This window comes from Anastrepha ludens, chromosome 5, assembly GCF_028408465.1.
Source record: "Anastrepha ludens isolate Willacy chromosome 5, idAnaLude1.1, whole genome shotgun sequence".
Taxonomy (NCBI): Eukaryota; Metazoa; Arthropoda; class Insecta; order Diptera; family Tephritidae; genus Anastrepha; species Anastrepha ludens.
The window spans coordinates 107,752,976-107,772,805 of NC_071501.1; the positions used below are offsets into that span (position 1 = coordinate 107,752,976).

At 38.2% G+C, this 19,830-nt stretch overlaps 1 protein-coding gene across 1 annotated transcript in view; it reads right to left on the minus strand.

Annotated features, from left to right (window-relative positions):
* Nucleotides 1-1,931: 1,931 nt before the first annotated feature.
* The window catches only part of LOC128864834 (alpha-protein kinase 1-like), a 197,259-nt gene continuing 179,360 nt past the window's right edge, over nucleotides 1,932-19,830 (minus strand). Inside the window, exons 4-6 of the mRNA XM_054104592.1 lie at nucleotides 14,561-14,603; nucleotides 2,127-4,495; nucleotides 1,932-1,935 (exon numbers count right to left, since the gene is read on the minus strand). Of these exons, the coding sequence (XP_053960567.1) occupies nucleotides 1,932-1,935; nucleotides 2,127-4,495; nucleotides 14,561-14,603 (2,416 nt within the window). The remainder of the gene's footprint in view (nucleotides 1,936-2,126; nucleotides 4,496-14,560; nucleotides 14,604-19,830) is intronic.

The following is a 19,830-nucleotide window of genomic DNA, read 5'->3' on the forward strand; positions in this document are numbered from 1 at the left end:
AGAAGGGGACAAACTTCTCCCGACTGAGACGAAAGGCTCTTCTTAAGAAAAGCTTCAGCAATACCGAACAATTCGCCAGACCAGGAACGCCCGAGACTGCACAGTCGCTATAAAGCTCATACAGTGCCAAAAGGGACAAATATTTCCTGCAAAATCTTTATATCGAACACTTCAAGGACCATCTTAACGGCGTATATTCTACTATATGAGCAAGCTAGAAAGTGCGCCTCGTACACTTGGGTTGGATGAAATAATAAAAAAAGAACTAGTAAAATTTTGAACGGTAACTGCAACGATATTTCAGCAGACAGTTAATTCTTAGTAGAACTAATGAAACGAGCTCTGAGATATTTCAATACTAGCTTTGCGTTGATGGAGCTGCTAGAGAGAAGATGATGAGACATATCATCGCCCTCGAAAAAGCAACGAAAAAGCAAAAAGCAGAATTTCAGTCCCTCTAAAAAATTTCAATTCTACGGCACGCTTTCCAAGACTCCAATCAACATCTATAGTTTACGTTTGATTAGACATGTAAGCTCCATCGAACGCCCCTAAAAGGACCAAAGGGTGGCTGTTGAATATCTTCTGGTAATCAACCAGTGCTTATTGAGAGAAATCGCGGAGGTAGCTAAAGTGATCCCACGTTCTCTTTGCTACTCTCTACCTTAAGTTTACCTGTCTAATGCAACCCACGAACTTATCAAGGGTCGTGGGATCAACACAAATTTAGCTATATTGGGCGATTACTCATGTTGGTAATCGACTATAACTCTGCTGCAGCCACTCAGAAATCTAGGAGTTTCAGAGCTCTGCCATGTAATTTGAATCGCATCTACCTTGCTCAGCAGAAAGTTTAAATTTTTATTTAAGTAACCCGACTTTTTCACTAAAACAGACACATAATTCTATTAAAAAGAATACCTGCATTTTTCTGGATGCAATACTCATTTGATGGTTGAGCGCAAGGTTGTGAATCGCATGCAGTGGTGCTGAAAGGAAGCCGTGCTACGAGTTTTTCGCGAGCTTCAGTTTCCTGCTACCAGAACATTCTGTCAAAAGAGGCACCTGCGCGAGACGCCAAAATGTTTAGGGAGGATCTATGTCAGGCCCTGATGTACTCTGACCTAAAACATTTTGAAGGTGTGAGGAATAGTTAGACCAACGAACGGTATGATGTGGGCAGTATCACTAGTCGAATTGGCAAAATTTGATGGCAGTTTTCGGGCGAAGTATTTACTAGGCAAATACACCTTTGAGGTTGCTGTGTGTGGCTATGGACGAAACGGTACGAGGTGTATGAGACAAAGACGCTGGCTACCAGTCTGGAGCTGTAAGGAAGCTCAACAACGGGCGGCTTCTGTGCGAATACTTAATTCTGGTAACGTGGAGAAAGGAATATCTTAGATTTTTCTCTAACTTGTTATGGGAAATGGTCTTCAGAGCGTTTCGGGCTGGTGGTGGTTTGGAGGCCAAAAGCCTTTTATCAGCTCGATGTGTAGTTATATTAACACCGAGTATTGGACTTGAAGTACGGCTGTTGTTTTAGTTAGGCCTGAGGTCTTATTAAAATGTTTGGCGTGTCCTTTTCCAATTGTTAATCTGTACTGATATACTTGCACTTCGAGGCGCTGATACATACGGGACATATTGATTTCATTTTCAGTGACTAAGAGCCATGTTAGGTTAAACCTCGTTGGGAAATTCAAGCGTATAACGCACCGGACGCTGTACAATATTTATTTGGTTCACTGCATACATCCTCGGCGCACAAATGAAGAACCTTCTAGTTTTAAAACGTCTGGGGCCCTCCGAGGTTTTGCATTGCCTGCAGTGAAGCGAGTACAGCAGACAAAAATACAAATCTTACAGTTCTCAGTGTCTATTAAAATCCAGCTTAGGGAGTCTTTCGATATTTTATAACTGCAAAGATCTCAACTGAATGTTAAAATAAAAAAGTATTGTATTACAAATTTCCATTATAATCTAACTCAGCGAACTTCTATTAATCCACCCCATATAACCAATTCCTGGCGTTGCCTCGCTCCCTCTCTCACATGATTCTTATTACGAACTGAAATGCACAAAAGCCCGCCTCTTCTCATTACAAATCTAATATCTTCGCTCACCTGGCATAGTAAGCAGCTGCGGCCATCGCCTGCGCCGTCTCCAGTCGCACCTCGATCTTGCCATGCCGATATGGCAGTTTGGCAGTGCCGTCCTCTTCGAGGACAAGTACATCCTGAAATTCGCCGGTATCCTCCTCGAAAACGATGGGCAGGGCAGTGGGACGCTGGTGATAGATATTGGGCATATTGTTGTTGTTATTGGTGCCATTGTGGTTTCCGTTATTATTATTAGTTGCATGCGCACTTTTGTTGGTGCCGCCGTGTGCCATTAATGAGGTAGCATGCGATTGCAGTAAACCGGCTTGTTGCAGCAACAATTCCACAGAGCTATCAGAAACATCAATGGCGGAGATGCTGCTCGTGGGGTTGGAGGTGGTGGCTACCTGTGTTGAGGATGTGGCATGCACAGTTGCTTTGGTGGTGGTTAATGCCACTGCAGGTTGGGTTATCATAATTTCAGCAGCCTTTGTGGCGACAGCGTCCTTCTGCTGGCAGTTGCCGTTATTGGAAAAGTGTACTTGTTGGTGATTTTGTTGTTGTTGTTGTTGTGTCTTATGGTGGTCGCTATGGGCACCCAAAGGATGTTCGCGCACTTGTGTGTGATTTGTACGTTGCTGTTGTTGTAGCTCCATACTTTGGCGCTGCGCAGCTGCCTTCATTGGATGCGACTGTTGTTGTTGTTGTTGGCGCTCGCGCAACTGCTGATAGAAGTAGGGACGCTGTTCACCATCCGCTTTGGTGCGTTGTTGCGGATTATATTGCTGATGTTGTTGTTGTTGTTGCTTGTGTAGTTGCTGGTGTTGTTGTTGCTGCTGCTGCTGCTGCATGGCCTGCTTTGGACCTGCAGCTGGTGGTGCCACATATGCTGGCGGCTGCATAGGCAGCATTTTACTATTGAGCTTTCCATCCACCTGACCAGCATCCAATTTGGTGTGACCACTACTAGTTGTTGCCGTTGTTGTTGCTGTACGCTTATTGGCACCCGGCTTCGGATTTCTCACACCACCTGCACTGCCGACATTATCTGCGAGCAAACGCTTTCTCAACTGCCTCGATGGCGGCAATGGGGGCGCTACTTCTTCTCCCCCACCTGCCCCGCCTGTGCTGCCTTCTACACATTTCCCAGTGCGTCCAACACCTTTAGGAGGTGGCATCGGTGGTCGCTCTTTAATTGTCTCATAGACGTGATTGAGTGGCGCGGGCGGTGGTGGTGGATTAACAGCTGCGGCGACATCAGACTGCAGCAGAAAATGTTGCCGACTGTCCACCGGCTCGACGTATGAATCAGAGAATTGGAAATGTTGCTGATAGGAGGTGTAGCTTCCAAACTCTGTGGTGGACGGTGTCGGCTCCGATGCAGCAACAGCAGCGTTGGTTGGTGGCGCGGGCGGTGGTGGTGGCAACTTTAGAAAATGTACTGGCTTATGAGCAACATGTTGCTTAGTGGCGCTATGGATAGGCACAAATGTTGCCAACGCAGAGCTGCCTATATCTTGCGGCTGCTGTTGATTTGTGGTAGGCAAAAAGTGACGCTGTGCTTGTTGCTGTGTATGCTGTTGATTTCGCAGTTGTTGTTGTTGCTGAGCTGTTGAGCTGCCGAAGTTGAGCTCCACTTCTTGCCCCACCTGACGGGCAGCCAAGAAACGCTGCTGCTGCAGCTGATGCCTTGGCTGCAATTGAGGCTGCGTCTGCAGTTTCTGTTGCTGTTGTAGTTGCTGTTGTAGTTGCTGCTGCTGCTGATACTGCTTTTCATGACCGCTCTCCAACTGGAACGTGGTCTGGTTTAGCAAGTGACGCTCGTAAATGTCGTTCAATAGATTTGTGGCGGTTTTGGATATTTGATTAAAATTCGTTTGTTGTTGTAGTTGCTGCTGCTGCTGCACTGGTATACGACTCGTCTTAGTTGGCGACAAATCGCGTTGTGGCCCACTGCCTCCATTGATTTGTTGCATCGGTGGTCTGCCATGGCCAGTAGAACTAGCAGCCGCCACCAATGATTGCGGCATAGCCACCGCAATTGATTGCTTCGCTGCAGTGTTGCCGGAATTGGTCTGTTGTTGTTGCTGATAGTGTGACTGTTGCCGCTGCATTTGTTGCTGTTGCTGTTGCTGGTGCTGCTCATTCCAATTGCGACTCGTTTTGGCTAGTTTTTGTGCGGCACTCGAATTCTCGTTGCCCACTGACTGTTGCTGCTGTTGTTGTTGCAGCTGATGTTGTAATTTACGCCGTTGCTGATACTGATGATAGCTTTGACGTTGCTGTGGCCCACCGCCGGCTGTTGCTGTTGCAACTGCATGCCCTTTTGAGAGGCCTTCTCGCCGTGCAGCCGAGCTGTTGCCGCCATTGTGGCGCGGCCGATGCACTGAAGCCTGGAGAGAAAAAAGAGAAAATTTTGTTGAATTTAGTTCTTGCAAAAATTATCATGAATGAAGGGGGATTTGAAAGCAAAAAAAAAACAAATTGTGTTAGCAATTCATAGCACTTGTGCCTTTTTCTATTTCATAAAAAAGTAAAATTAAATTTTTTTAAATTCAGAGCTCGAAATTTAACTGCAGAAAAGCTGGAAAACTCTGAAAGCGACTTGTTTGGAAGATCAAAGTGGGTCCAATCATGAAATTATGTATACCATAGGCATCTCAGATGAACGAGCACTTTCCATATTTTTACAAGGTGGCGCAAAATTAATCATCCAATTTTGTTTTTGAATAACATTTTTACTAAATAAAATTAAAAATTTTTTTTTAAGTGATGGAAAACTTTATGTTGACTTTTACGCGCTTCATTATTTGTCTGTTTGTATACAGCAGAAAACTCCCCTGGATTTGATTTAATCACGGCTGAAGTCCTTCGTTATCTGTGTTTCTGCGTTAGATGCCTAAGCCTGGTAATTCACCCAACGAAGTTCGCTCTTACAGGCAAATATCTCAGTTACCAGTAATGTCGAAGTTTTTTGAAAAAATACTTTTAAAACATCTGCAGTCAGTCTTTCAAAATGAAATTCTGATTCCCATTCCCCAACTTGGCTTTAAAAAACATCATTCAACGCTCGATCAGGTACACAGAGTCGTAAGCACCATAGAAAGCCCAATGAAAAAGAAAAATATGTGTTCCACCGTTTTCCTTGATGTATCGCCAGCTTTCGACAAAGTGTGGCACGAAGGGTTGCACCAAAAGCTCCCAGTCCATAGTGCGAGGGGCTCTCGTCATATTTTAATGATAGACACTTTTGCGCAAAACACGAAAATGCATATTCGTGTCTATAAAATATAAAGGAAGGCGTCCCACAGGTGTTTTGGGTCCTCTGATGTATTTCCTGTAAGCCCACGACCTAATAGGTCTATTTATAAGTTCGTGCGGTTTTACAACAGATGGCGTAACTTGATTATTATTCCATCGATCCACATTTCCAAACATTCATTGGAGAGCTACTGTCGTAAGGCACAAACGTCAGTATAAGTTTTTTATTTGAAGCGTAAACAACAATATTTTTACCACACTTGAAAATGTCGAATTTCGTGCCAAATAATGTGTTTTTGCGGGGAATTCTTCTTCATTATTTTAATATGAAGAAAAAAGCAGCCGAAAGTCATCGTATCTTGGTGGAAGTTTATGGTGAGCATGCTCTATCTGAGCGAACGTGCCAGAAGTGGTTTGCACGCTTTAAAAGTGGTGATTTTGGCTTGGAAGACGAAGAACGCGAGGGTGCGCCGCCAAAGTTCATGGATACCGAATTGGAGGAATTGCTCGATCAAGATCCGGCTCAAACGCAAGAAGAGGTTGCAAAAACTTTGGGAGTTGATCAATCAACCATTTCCAAACGTTTAAAAGCCATGGGAATGATCCGAAAGGTAGGCCATTGGGTGCCGTATGAATTGAAGCCAAGAGACGTTGAACGCCGTTTTATGGCATGCGAACAACTGCTTCAACGGCACAAAAGAAAGGGTTTTTTGCATCGAATTGTGACTGGCGATGAAAAGTGGGTCCATTACGACAATCCAAAACGTCGGGCAACGTATGGATGCCCTGGCCATGCTTCAATATCGACGTCGGCGCAGAATATTCATGGCCTGAAGGTTATGCTGTGTATCTGGTGGGACCAGCTGGGTGTTGTGTATTATGAGCTACTGAAACCGAATGAAACGATTACGGGGGATGTCTACCGACGACAATTGATGCGTTTGAGCCGAGCACTGCGAGAAAAACGGCCGCAATACGCCGATAGACACGACAAAGTTATTTTGCAACATGACAATGCTCGGCCACATGTTGCACAAGTGGTCAAAACATACTTAGAAACGCTCAAATGGGATGTCCTACCCCACCCGCTGTATAGTCCAGACCTTGCGCCATCCGATTACTATCTCTTCCGATCGATGCAACATGGCCTGGCTGACCAGCACTTCCGTAATTACGATGAAGTCAAAAAATGGATCGATTCGTGGATTGCGGCAAAACCGACCGAATTTTTCACAAAGGGAATCCGTGAATTGCCAGAAAGATGGGAAAAAGTAGTAGTAAGCGATGGACAATATTTTGAATATTAAATTTGTAACCATTTTACGTCAATAAAGTTTCAAATTTCGAAAAAAAACCGCACGAACTTATTCATAGTCCTATTACCATCGGCAAATCAGTAAATAACTGCACCATTTGCGGATCACACTACCATACTTGAAGTCGTTAACATGAAGAGCTTAACTTTAAATAAAAAAAACTAATATACATTATCTCACTGGAAGGCGTCCAAGCTTACCAATCCGCAACAAATTACTTAGACACAGCAAACACTAAGACCGGTTTGGACTGACAGTATATAATTTTGGGGATCCGCTAGCCAAAAGTACATCACCTCTATCGAACGCATAACAAAATCCCGCGAATCATAGTAAGAACGACATACTCTATAAGGAATGGCGACCTTCATCGTGATCTTGGCATACCAACTGTGACTGAAGTAAAGAAGCAATTCACCATAGCTCACAAACAACGATTAAAGGGTAATATCAGCGATGTAGCATCCAGCTTACTTCGGCTGAATTCTTCTCAAAGGCGTTTAAAAGAATTACATCATTTGCAAAATATATAAATCTTCCGACAGGCTTATAATTTTGCGTCTCCTTGTATATTGAGAAGTTGTTCGGAAAGTTGGCTTCGGTGCCCAAAATTCGCAAAACATTGATAATACTAAAGTACAAGAATTGCTTCAGAATTCAGGAAAGAAATCTACCATACATTAAACGAGATGAGATATGCTACATATTGCGAGAAAACTAGATGCAGTTCATTGCTGTGTTGGGTAGAAGTTCCGATGGGACAGCTAAGTCAAATGACCTCCAGCTTTTGTTGTTAAACTGAGGGCAATCGTCTAAGATATGTTTACTGATGTGTTAGTAGCCTTGCAGGAGCAGCAAAATGCGTATCCATGGTTCAACAGGTAAAATCTTGTGACCAGGCCCAACGAGAGGGGGGTGGATCGGGGACTTTTTACCCCGGACCCGGATTTCTCAAAAGGGCCCGGACTTGTGAACATCAAAAAGTCTTCAAATCTCGATTCAGCAGTAAAGTTAGATTTACTCCTGGTATGATTAATAGTAGCAAAAGGGTGAATCATTTAATTTCAGTAAAGTATTTTTATGTCGGCACTGATTTATGAGCCTCTCTACATCGAGTTTTTCGAGAGCAGCAAATATAGTAAAGGTACACCTTTAGCAACATAGTCATCGCATCAATTTCATTGCGTTTTTGTTTGATGAGCAAATCTCGTTACTAATGGACTGCATTGCTGAAATTTTGTAGACCAGAGGAGAATGGTTGCCACTACAAATACAGAGTTTACTTTTATCTTTAGAGGCCTTTTCGAGGCAGCTTGATAAATCGATGTCTTTGGAAATAACCGCAAAGGATATTGAAGAGTTATTTTTTAATCCGATAGTAATAAGTATCCCTACGCTATGAGAGGAATAGCAACTGTTTTCCAAAGGAAAATGTTTGCCACTCTGAAAGTAGCAGAATGGGTAATTGAGAAGGGATGGAGTGAGAAACAGATTGAAGGCTTTAGCGACAGTCGGGCTGCACCGAAGGCCCTGAAGAACGCAAAGAAAACCCCAAAGATTGTTCAAGAATATAAGAAGATGCTTAATTCTGTTGCAAGGCGAGATAAGCTCGTACTTATATCGGTTCCAGGACACAGTGATGTTCAAGGATATGAAATTGCGGATCAGCAGTTACCCCACATGGGCCAGAGGCAATAACAGGAATCAGTTCGACATGAACCTTGAATTTGATCAGCGATTATATATGCAGTCTAGAACGCTGCAGAACTGTAAAGTTTATTGTGACAAGCCTGAAGAGAAACTGTCGAACTTTCTTCTTAAACTTGATAGAAAAGTCGTTCGATTGATGGTCCGTATTGTTACAGGAAACCCACAGAGTATTCTTATGAACACCATTGGGATCGTTTGGGATCTGGTTAGTCTGTCTTGATTAGAGGAGTCGGATAGTACTGAGCTTTTTCTCTGTGAGTGTTTGCCATTGCTGGAGCAAGGCTACGAATTTTGAATTCCGATGCCATAGAATGAGTAATATTCGCTCCCTCAAACTGGGGGATTTTTTCAGATTTACCAAAGAATCTGTAAAATTCTCACAGAACTAGCTATCATTGTCTCTGTCTCTATTCTATCCTATCTTTTTCTTTCGGTTACTTTTTTCCTTTCCTACTTGACTATCACACGCTAGAATACTAGACGAATACCCCTTCCTACATCAAATGACAGACTTTTGTAGCTCAGTAGAGTTGCATTTAAACACATCCTACAACTTTCCCAACGAGAGAAGATTGGGACAATGGGCTTATGGACAATATAAGCGGAATCACTATCTATACTGACGGTTCCAAGCTAAATGATCAAGTAGGTGGAGGCCTTCATTCTGAAGGAATGAATGCCAACATCTCATTCCGGTTACCGGATCACTGCGGTGTATTTCAAGATGAAATATTGGCTATCACGGAGGACCTGCTAGCCCTAAATAAAAGTTTCGTCACCACAAGAGATATAAACATATATTCAGATAGCCAATCGGCCCTGAAAGCTGTACCGTCGCCTAATATTAACTCGAAGACAGTAAAAGAATGTATCGACGTTTTGACAGAACTTCACAGTACTTTGTAATAAACCTGCTCTAAGAGACATAGAAGGCAACTGCAAAGTAGATGAACTGGCGAGATTGGGTACCACGTTATCCATCCAACCAGTCAAAGCGAATATACCTCTACCTTTAGCAACTTGCAAGATGCCTATAGATAAACACACTATCAGTGTTGCCAACAGGCTATGGTCTCAGTCCCTGACCTGTGCAACTAGTAGAATGATGTGGCCGGAATGGAATACGGGCCGCCCAAACCGACTGTTGAAACTAAACAGGAAAAGCATGAGAAATCTTTTCAGGGCCCTAACCGAGCATTGTCTGATTGGTAGGCATGCCAGTAAACTGGGAGCACCCTATAACGACTATTGCAGAAGCTGTAACGACATTGAAGAAGAAGAGTCTATAGAACACTTTCTATGCGGGTGCATAGCTCTGGATAGAAGAAGGTTCAACATTTTTGGAAAAAGTTCCCTGAATAACTTGGCAGAAGTAGCCAATATAAAAATAACAAGTCTTGTTAGATTTATTAAAGCCACAGGTTGGTTCAATGAAGACAATGTAGAGTGAGAAGAGGGGACAGCCCTGGTGGTATCACAATGGGCCTACAGCAGGCCTAGGTGTGTCAACCGACAACCACTATGCCTACCTACCTACCTACCTACCTACTTGACTATCAACCCTTTTACTCTCCAGAGCCTTGAATAGAATGAACTTTTTAGCCTGAGTGTTTTAGGAGTTACCATTCGCCCGGTGCATCTAGGCTCGCCTTTTTCAAATTTCATTTCAAATGCACGTTTAAAATGGCTCAAAATTCTCGTTGATTTTTAGTAGTTTTTTTCCTGACGGTGAGTGTATTTTCTCCATGTAAAAAAGTTGCGTGAAATCTTTATATAGAGGAAATACACCACAGAGATAACAAAAAAAAAAAAGATCAAAAATCAACGAGAATATTAAGCGACTTCAAACTTACACTTTTTTGTACTAAAATTTATTGGGCTATAACGATGCATACGCAAAATTTTTCTAAAAATTCTTATTAAATTTTTTTTAATTTTATATAAAGTTTTAAGCTTGGATTTATATGGTTTTTGTAGAAGAATGAAAAATATTTTCATTAAAAAAATTATAAAAATTAAATTAAAAAAAAATAACTGTCAAAAATTGTCAATAAGTTCCTGTACAATAGTTTTTTATCGCACTGTACATTTCCAACAATGCACTCAGAATCGCACCACTTACACAGTTCCTCCTTCAAGTTGAAAAACCATCTACATTCAGCCATGCATGAAAACATATTAAACTTTATTAGGTAAATCACTTCAAATTCTATGTTTACACGCGCGACAGTTGTTCGCCAGCTACCGAAATTCTACGTCGAGTAGGTTTAATTTTAATTTTACGGCAACACGTCTGATCTATTAAAATGCGAACACACGAAAAGCGTCTCCAAGTGGAGCACAATTAAAACATTAAAATCGTCAAACTGAATGCACCGGCATGTAATTGAAGCGGAGACAAGTTGTAAAAAGGCGAATGATGGAGCGGAAATCAAGCAATGAAAATAGCTGCAACACGAACCAAACGAGGAAAAATGCAGCACGCACACACACATACACACACATGGGCATATATGCCAGTGATACAATTACACCTACATTCATGAAAATTGAGATGGGGGCGGCGGCATGTGTGCGGAATTTAGAATTTTATTACTTACAAGTGCAGCATGTCACTGGTCGCATGCCACACGCCACATGCCGCATACCACATTGGCATCGTAAAATTTACTATCGCCAATAATGGGAACAACTCGAGTTAGAACAATTGTCGCCATGAAAACCATGAAAGAATTCCATCAAAACCATGACCAGCAAAAAGTCAAAAATCAACAAATCACTGACTGACTACGAGCGCATCGAAAAACAAGCAAAACAGACACCAAAAAAAATGCACTTGTGCCAGGAAAAAGAGTAGGGAGTGAGACATGAATGGTGATGATGGTGCGGAGTGTTGCGGTATGCCTACATACATATGCATTTGTGTGTGACGGGTGGTCGCATGCCGCAGAGAGTTACAAAATGCACAAGTGTAGGAATTTATTGAGTTAATTTTTCAGATAAAGTATACTTTTTTTTAGAAGTTTCAGATTATAAATTGAAATTTAAAACACAAGTCTGAGAGTAATGCGATTTTTTTTTAATAATTTTAATATTCATCATCTATTTTCTAGTTGATTGACTTTAGCGCAAACAACACACAATCGAAATGTAGATAAGCGCACATCTTCGCCTTTGAAATGCCAGAAATCTTAGAAACCTCTAATTGTGAATACCCACAGCTATTCTTACTAGTCGTGTGAGACTGCGAAATCCTCTGCACAGCCACGGGGTGAGATTTAATGCTTCCAATCAATGTTGCAATCTGCCCACAGAAAAGCCATCACACTTGCTTTTTGCGCTCAATGCTATATCGAGAAGACAAAGAAACTATCTCCGCCGGATACGGCCGAAAGAGAGCCACATACGCCGAACCCAGCCTAGTACCATCATAACTTTGTTGGAAAAACTGAATCGGAACGAGGTATTGCGAAGAGTAAAGAGCACAATAGATTTTAATGAAAGCTTTCTTCTTCGTAATTGGCGCGATAGCCGTTTACGCGATTTTGGGCGAGTTTAACAAAGCGCGCCAGTCGTTTCTTTCTCGTGCTAACCGGCGCCAGTTGGACACACCAAGTAAAGCCAAGTCCTTCTCCACCTGATCTTTCAAAAGCGCAAGACGACTTTCTCTTCCTCTTCCACCAGCAGCTGTTACCGCATCGAATACTTTCAGAGCCGGAACGTTTGTATCCATTCGGACGGCATGACCCAGCCAGCGTAGCCGTTGGATCTTTATTCGCTGAGCTATGTCTATGTCGTCGTAAAGCTCATACAGCTCATCGTTCCATCGCCTGCGATATTCGCCGTTGCCAACGTACAAAGGTCCAAAAATCTTGCGCAGAATCTTTCTCTCTAACACTCCAAGCGTCGCTAATGAAACCTTTAGCTGGTTAATATTTCACAACTCATTAATTGGTAAGCATACAACGGACCCCATAAATGGTTGCCCATAGTGAGAGAGCCCACATGGACGAAAAACCTAAAAATTCGTCCTTTGTGATATCATTAAAGAAGACAAGAAGACTGGGAAGAAGGAAGAAGCAGGAGGGGTAATTTGTATTTGGTGAAGGCAACCGAGCGATGACTAGTTTATGGTGGTGTTAACCGCTTCGTACTACTGATGAAATGCATCAGGTTTTTAATATAAAGAAGGCGTAGCAAAGAGATGAGAGCCAAGATGCTTGAGCTTCAGTTAAGTATAAAATGCTGAGATGAATCTACCTCATCCGCCATGCAACTGACGCAAAAAAGGCTTAAAGTAAAAGAGGCGTCTCACAGTATGCACAGCGCGCGGCCAATGTCCTGTAAGGGCATCCACGAAATTCGGGAGCTGAGATTTTGTTAACCTCAAGAGATCCCTCGAGCACCTCCGATCGACTCGGGGCCACACAGATTTCGCGATCTTACAAGTTTGTGTATTTGTCAAGTGTTCGCTGAGTTGACGCGAAGACCAAATCTATAGGAGCAGACCGCAGGTAGACAACGAGATCTCAATCCACTCGTTTCGCTGTCACCAGCTACCCAGATGAGTCTTACTTGTATATCGAAGAATTCGGATGCAATCGAAAGTGAAGTTAGGCATTCCCCAACCAGTTTCGAGTGCACTATCATCGAGTCCAGAGTTCTGATTTTCACAAAGCGAACGTGACTTGTTAAAATGAAGAGATCGCAAACCGAGCATAACTGCGTTGAGCTTTTTCCATCGTGTGGGGTCAAACCGTTTAATTTAGGATCACTGAGGCGCTCACTTTCCTTGACGATGCTTAAAGTCTCGTGCATAACGTCGCAGCCCATGTATCATTAGCCCAAGTTGGAATAGGCCTTATGAATAATAAAACTCATTTGATTAACAAAGGAGAGTCCCGAATCCAAAACCACACCTAAATCCAAAAATTCATTTACAGCGAAAAGCCAAGCATTAGAAATGGTACAAGCAGAGGCGGCTCACTTAGCCCGGGAGGCCCACTGTGATACCACTAGTTTCGACTCAAGTTCCCTCTCTGTAATACGCAAGGTGTTGAAACCACTTCGTCTCTCAGATAAACGATAAAATACTGTGTATTGCTGCCGATTCCAAGTCTGCTAGACATTCAAAGAAGTAAGAGTTTAGACTGCAATGCCATGCACTGGCATTAGCGAAACAATGGCAGAGGAAGTGGTCAACGCTCTTCGCCTACCTCTCGTTTCTGTAGATGGGACAGAAGTCATTTCCCATTAGGGCACTCTTGTGGGAAGATTCTCAGTAAGATTTATAAATATTTGGGTTTTCGGAACAATTGACGACATTCTGTAGCAGTTTGGTCATCAAGATCGACCGATTTTATTTGGATATTTTCAAATATGGAGTTTAAGTGAAGACACCAGAAACTGAAACTTAAAAAGAGAACGAAGTTGAACCCCAATTATATCAAAATTTCATAAAAGTCAAAGTACAGTTTTCCATCACGCAAAACCATTTTTTTTTTTCTCATTTAGTAAAAAATTTATTCGACAGGCAATGGCAAACCTCCGAGTGTATTTCTGCCATGAAAAAGCTTCTCATAAAAACCATTTGACATTCGGAGTCGGCTTAACACTGTCCCCCATTTGTGGAGCAACATCAAGACGTACACCACTAAGAGGAGGAGGAGCTCGGCCAAACACCCAAAAAAGGTGTATGCGCCAATTACACAGTCCTTCAGTTTCAGTGGGTATAACGTCTATTGGCGTAACTGAAACTGTTAATTTCAAAATGTCATAACTTTTTTTTTAAAAATCGAACAATAATTTTAAAAAATGGGTTTTAAAGCTAAAGAGTTGTACTATGCGACCTTTTCGTCGAAAATTGAAAAAAAAAATTTTCTATCCCAAAAAAAATTTATCAAAAATGGCTAAAATGGCCATTTTTTGACCTTTTAGGCTTCATTTACCAAAAATCCTGACGTGATGGAGCATTTTGAAGGTCAGATTCGTTTTCAGCGCATAAAAAACTACAAGAAACAAGTACAGCCATTCTAGAAACTGAAAAAAGTTAAATTTCGCAGGCCTGTGTTATATATGTATGTATATATATTGGTTTTAGAACATTCAATAGTTCCGCCATTCTTTGGTCTATCTGAAGTACTTTTTATAAAATTATAATTGGCTACTTACGAAAACCGGCGCCTCATTCGCCGAAGAGTCTCCATCACTGCATCTGAAATGAGAGCAAAAAAAATTTAAACTTAATTTTAAAAAATTAATTTTTTATTTTTATTTAACTATTTTGCATTGAGAACCAAATTTTAAGAATATATAAAAAGTGTTTTCAGAAAATAGAAAAATTAAAACCTTGTAAAAAAATGTTTAAACAGATTTTTACATACATACATACATTACTTATTACTTTGAAGTAAGAAAAATATTTTTAACCTTTAACTGGGGACAGTGGAGCTCACAGGCCTGTGAAAATGCTATTTGTGTTCATTTTAATAATAAAAAAAACACTTTTTTTATTTTAGAAAAGCTGACATAACGATAAAAATTAAATAAACTTCTCATATTTGATTTAATTTTCACTTATTTTATTTTGTCGCTATATCTTATTTTATTTTTTTCATTTTTATAATTAATTTTTTTTTTAATTTCTCTTTATTTTTCCTTTGATTTTTTTATTTAAAGTAATAAATTTATTTTTAATTTTTACCTTATTTTTTATTTGGTTTTATTTTATTTATTTTTTCTAATTTTTTCATTATTTTTTGTATTTAATTTAATTTTTATTTGTTTTATTTTTTCAATTTTTTAATCTCATTTAGCTTTTCATTTTTCACTTTATTTTATTCGAATTTTTTTTTTAATTTCTTTTTCACTTCATTTAAATTTAAGAAAAATTTATCTTTAGTATTATTCTCTATTTTATTTTTTTATAAAATTAATTAAATTTAATTTTTTATTTAAATTTTTCTTAAATCGGAGTAAATATTTTTCCTTTTTTTATTTATCTTATTATATAATAATTTTAATTTATTTTAATTTATTAAATTTTTTATATTAATTTAATTTAATTCAAGTTTTTTTTAAATGAACTTATTTTAACTTGCCGTTTTGTTTCGTTAATTTTTTTAGTTTGTAATTCTTAATTTTTTTCTAGTTTAATGTACATTATTTCACTACAATATTTCACTCAATTTAATGTATTTAATATTACATTTTTAAATTATTTTTTACTTACTTTTCGTTTCTTTTATTTATTTTTGGTTGAATTTTTTTTAATTTTATTTTATTTGATTTTTCCATTTATTTCATTTTAATTTGTTTATTAATTAATTTTATTTTATTTATTAATTAAAAAAAAAAGTGTGGCTTTATTTATTTTTCTATTCTTAATCATCTTATTTTGTATCTTAATTTATATTTTTTAATAAATTAATTTTTGTGTTAATTTAATTTAATAATTACATAAAACTACCGCAGCGATAGCTTCAGAGGTTTTCGGCTGAGATTGGTAACATGTTTTGGTTCTTTACATGCAAACGAATTATTTCAACATTAAATATCTTTATTTAAGGCCCATTTATAGACTTCATAGGCTTTGTTTATCGATTTTACATGGAATTGCTGTCAATGCGTTACCGCAGATTAAAGAGTTCATAAAACTTAATAAATTAATGAAAAAAAAAAACAATTAAAAAAAAATATTTTTATTAATTTCATTTCTATATAACTGCAGAAAAAAGTTTGAATCAACCGAACGAACTTTTTTGAAACTGCCGCTAGATGACGCCCTGGCAAACTTAATATGCTTTTCCTTGAACACTCGCGCAGAGGCGAACTCTAGTTAATACACAAACCGAATATCAACAGTGGCCGCCAAACTGTAGCGTAATTTGTCTTGGTAACGGAACCGTCAAACTGTTGACTGTCGGTTACGCATTTTCTTGCCAGAGCGCTCCTAACGGCAGGGTTGCGACTTTGCTAAAGGGAGAAGGGTGAACTTTGGAATTGCATTTTTTGCCTGAGTTAACTTTTTTTCTAATTATTTAATGGAAATTTGTTATTTTGTATTTTTATTTATTATACTAAATTAAATTGTATTCTTTTATTAAATAAATTAAATTAATTTCTTTTATTTGATTGAAGTTTCAATTATTTTATTTTGTCGCTATATCTCATTTTATTCTTTCCATATTTATAATTAATGTTTTTTTTTAATTTCGTTTTACTCTTTATTTTTCATTTAATTTTCGTTGATTTTTTTCGGTCTCCATCTTGTATCACTAGGGACCAAAAGGTCTATGCGTGGCTTGTTGCCAACCAGGCTAACTTAACCTTACCTTCTTTGATTTCTGAAAGAAATTAATTTATTTTAAATTTTTACTTAAATTTTTTATTTGGTTTTATTTTATTTATAATTTTTTTATTACTTCATACTATGTTTCATTCTATTATAAAAATTATTAAATTTTATTTTTTATTTATTTTAGTTCCTAAATTTTTTTAATAAATTTTTTTTTGCTTTATTTTATTCGAATCTCCTTGTTTAATTTCTTTTCCACCCGATAAATTTAAGAAAAAATTATTTTTGTAATTTGTTTAATATTATTCTCTATTTATTTTCTATTTTTATTAATTATCCTAATTTATATATTATTTTATTCTTTTATTAAATAAATTAAAATAACTTCTTTATGTGATTTGAATTTAACATATTTTATTTTGTCGCTATATCTTTGGAAGAAGATAGATCACTCAGCAGCTCGTTGTAGCATCTTGCGAGTGCTTCATGCATTACTGAAAGCTTTTTAAGCCAGATGTTGTGCAGCTGATCTAGGCCCGGGGATTTCCAGTTAGCTGTAATACATATACTAATCTTTATTTTTTCTGCTGTTATGTCGGAGAAGTGCATTGGTGCTACGTTGTCCGATTTTCCTTTTTCTTTGGCTAACCAATTCGCACCAGCATTGAAGTGTTTTGCTTGTGCCCATATTTTCTCCCAAAACTGCTCTAAATCTTGTTGTTGTGGATACGATGTCTGAGATTCTGCATTGCTGTTTTGTTGCAGATTTCTATAAAAGCTCTTTTGATTTTCGTGGAAAAGCTGATTTTCCTTCCGTCTCTGATTACTTTTGAGGTATCTTCTTAATCGTTTTGAGTAAGCGGCGAGTTGCTGAACTTTCCTATCAATTATCTCGGATAGTTGGTCAATTTCTACAGTCTACATTCTAGATATATGCCAACACAACCTTTTAGATCTAGCACCATTTTTAAATGAAGTAAGCCTCCCTACAGATTTTCTTAGCCCGCCAATTCGTGTTTTGAGTCTTATTTGCCACTTGGGAACTACTGGTGTTTTTTGCGTTGTTGTATTTTTAAATGTTTGCAACTTTGGGTTCCTCCCCCTGTAATCGTACAGTAGTGAGGGCAGAAACATAAAAGAGAGTGTTAACATATTCCAAGTTGGTGATATTGGCGACATACATATGCTGACAGAATTTTCGAGTTAAGTGTTTTTACCACTTCGTTTAACTTTTCCGATTCGCTTCCAGAAATAATTTCAGGTCCTACGATGGTAAATTCCGCTAAATTTTCAGGCTGGGGGTTGCGTGCCTCGGTTATATCTGGTGTTATTTCTTCTTCGCTTCTTTCCACTCCTCGTAGCTCGTTGCGTATTGCCCTTTTAATTTTCTCTTGCTTTTGTTTTCTTACATATTAGTGTTGTCACAGTAAAGTGGGATTTGGAATCTTTTCCAATTCGCCTCACATCAATCTATAATTTAGATTACCCGACTACTGCAGTGTATTCCAAGCGGAAGTATGCGCTATCTGGTATGCTGCGAAAACTCTCTTAGAAAAGAGAATATCACTAGAGGATATCCGCTTTTTCACTGACAGTCAAGCTGCCGTTCGAGCACTCAGCTCCTCTTATACCCACTCAGATGTGGTTCGATCCAGAATCTTATCTCTTAACGAAATAAGTATTCAGAATTTGGTCCAAGTTATTGGATTCGAAGGTAACTGCAAGGCTGATGAGCTCGCAAGAGCTGGAGCTGCGCAATCAAATGTTAGTAACTTACCCACAATCCACATTCAGCTCTCAACATGTAAATTGCTCATTGATCGAGAATTTCTCAGCATTGCTGATCGGAGGTGGCGAGTGGAAACTACTTGCGTTACGACCAGACAAATCTGGCCATCCTACAATCTGAAACAGACAAAAACCCTTATAAGTCTTTCGAAACACGAACTAAGGCATATAATATCTCTTATCACCGGCCACTGACTTTTGGGCACTCACGCACGTCGGCTCGGAGTTCCTCAAAACAACCTGTGCAGATACTGCGAGGACGAAGATGAGGAAGTATCCTGCAGGCATTTGCTGTGCAGTTGTCCCGACCTAGCCAGAAGTCGACTCGCTCTTCTAGGCTCTCCAACAATTGACAATCTTTCAGTACTCTCGGACCTGAAAATCGAATCTCTCATTAAATTCTCGAATCGAATTAATATTTTGGACCAAAATCTATAATAAAAATCTCGGTTAGGTAGGGAAATCATATAGCATAATGAGCTCTAGGGCAACACAACGGACCCAACTTGCGGTCTATGTGGCACTTCGATGCAGGGTCACCCTTAAACCAAGCAACCAACCAACTCATCGTTTAATTTAATTTATTAATGTATTTTTATATTTTTCTATCTATTCTGTTTTACGTTTTTTATATTTTATTTTATTTACTTTTTGCTTAGTTTTTTCATTTAATTTTTTTTATTTTGCTCTATTTTACTTAATTTTTCTCGTTATTTTATTTTTTACTTAATTCCATTTAACCTTTCATTTATTACAATTTTTTTTAACTTATTTTTTAAATTATTTAACTTTTTATTTTATTTTTATTTGGAGTAATTTTTATTCCACTTATTTTTCCACTATTTATTTGATTTTTTTTATTTAATTTTATTTTTATTTGGAATAATTTTTATTTATTCTATTTTTGGAAATTTTCTATATATTTATTTGATTTTCACTTTTTATTAATTAATTTTTTTATATTTTTTATATTTAACTTTTTCCGGGTGCTCATTTATTTTTATATATTATAACTCATTTTACTTTTTGCTAACTTTTTATTTAATTTATTTTAATTTTTGTTTTATTTAACTTTTAATTATTTTTTTTTTTTTATTTAAAGTACTTGGTAGATAAAATTCCACAATTTATCTGTTTCTTATTTAATTTTAATAATTCTTTTTATGAAGTCAAAGTTCATTCTCCTCTAAAAACTATATAAATTCAAGTTTCGGAGTTTAATTTAAATTTAATATTAATTAAAAAAAAATAAAAATTAAAAAAAATCAACAAATTTTCATCAACATTACACACTCAAAATTTTTAGAAAAAAATCCAGTACACAATTTTATAGACCATTGAATTTTAGTATAATAAA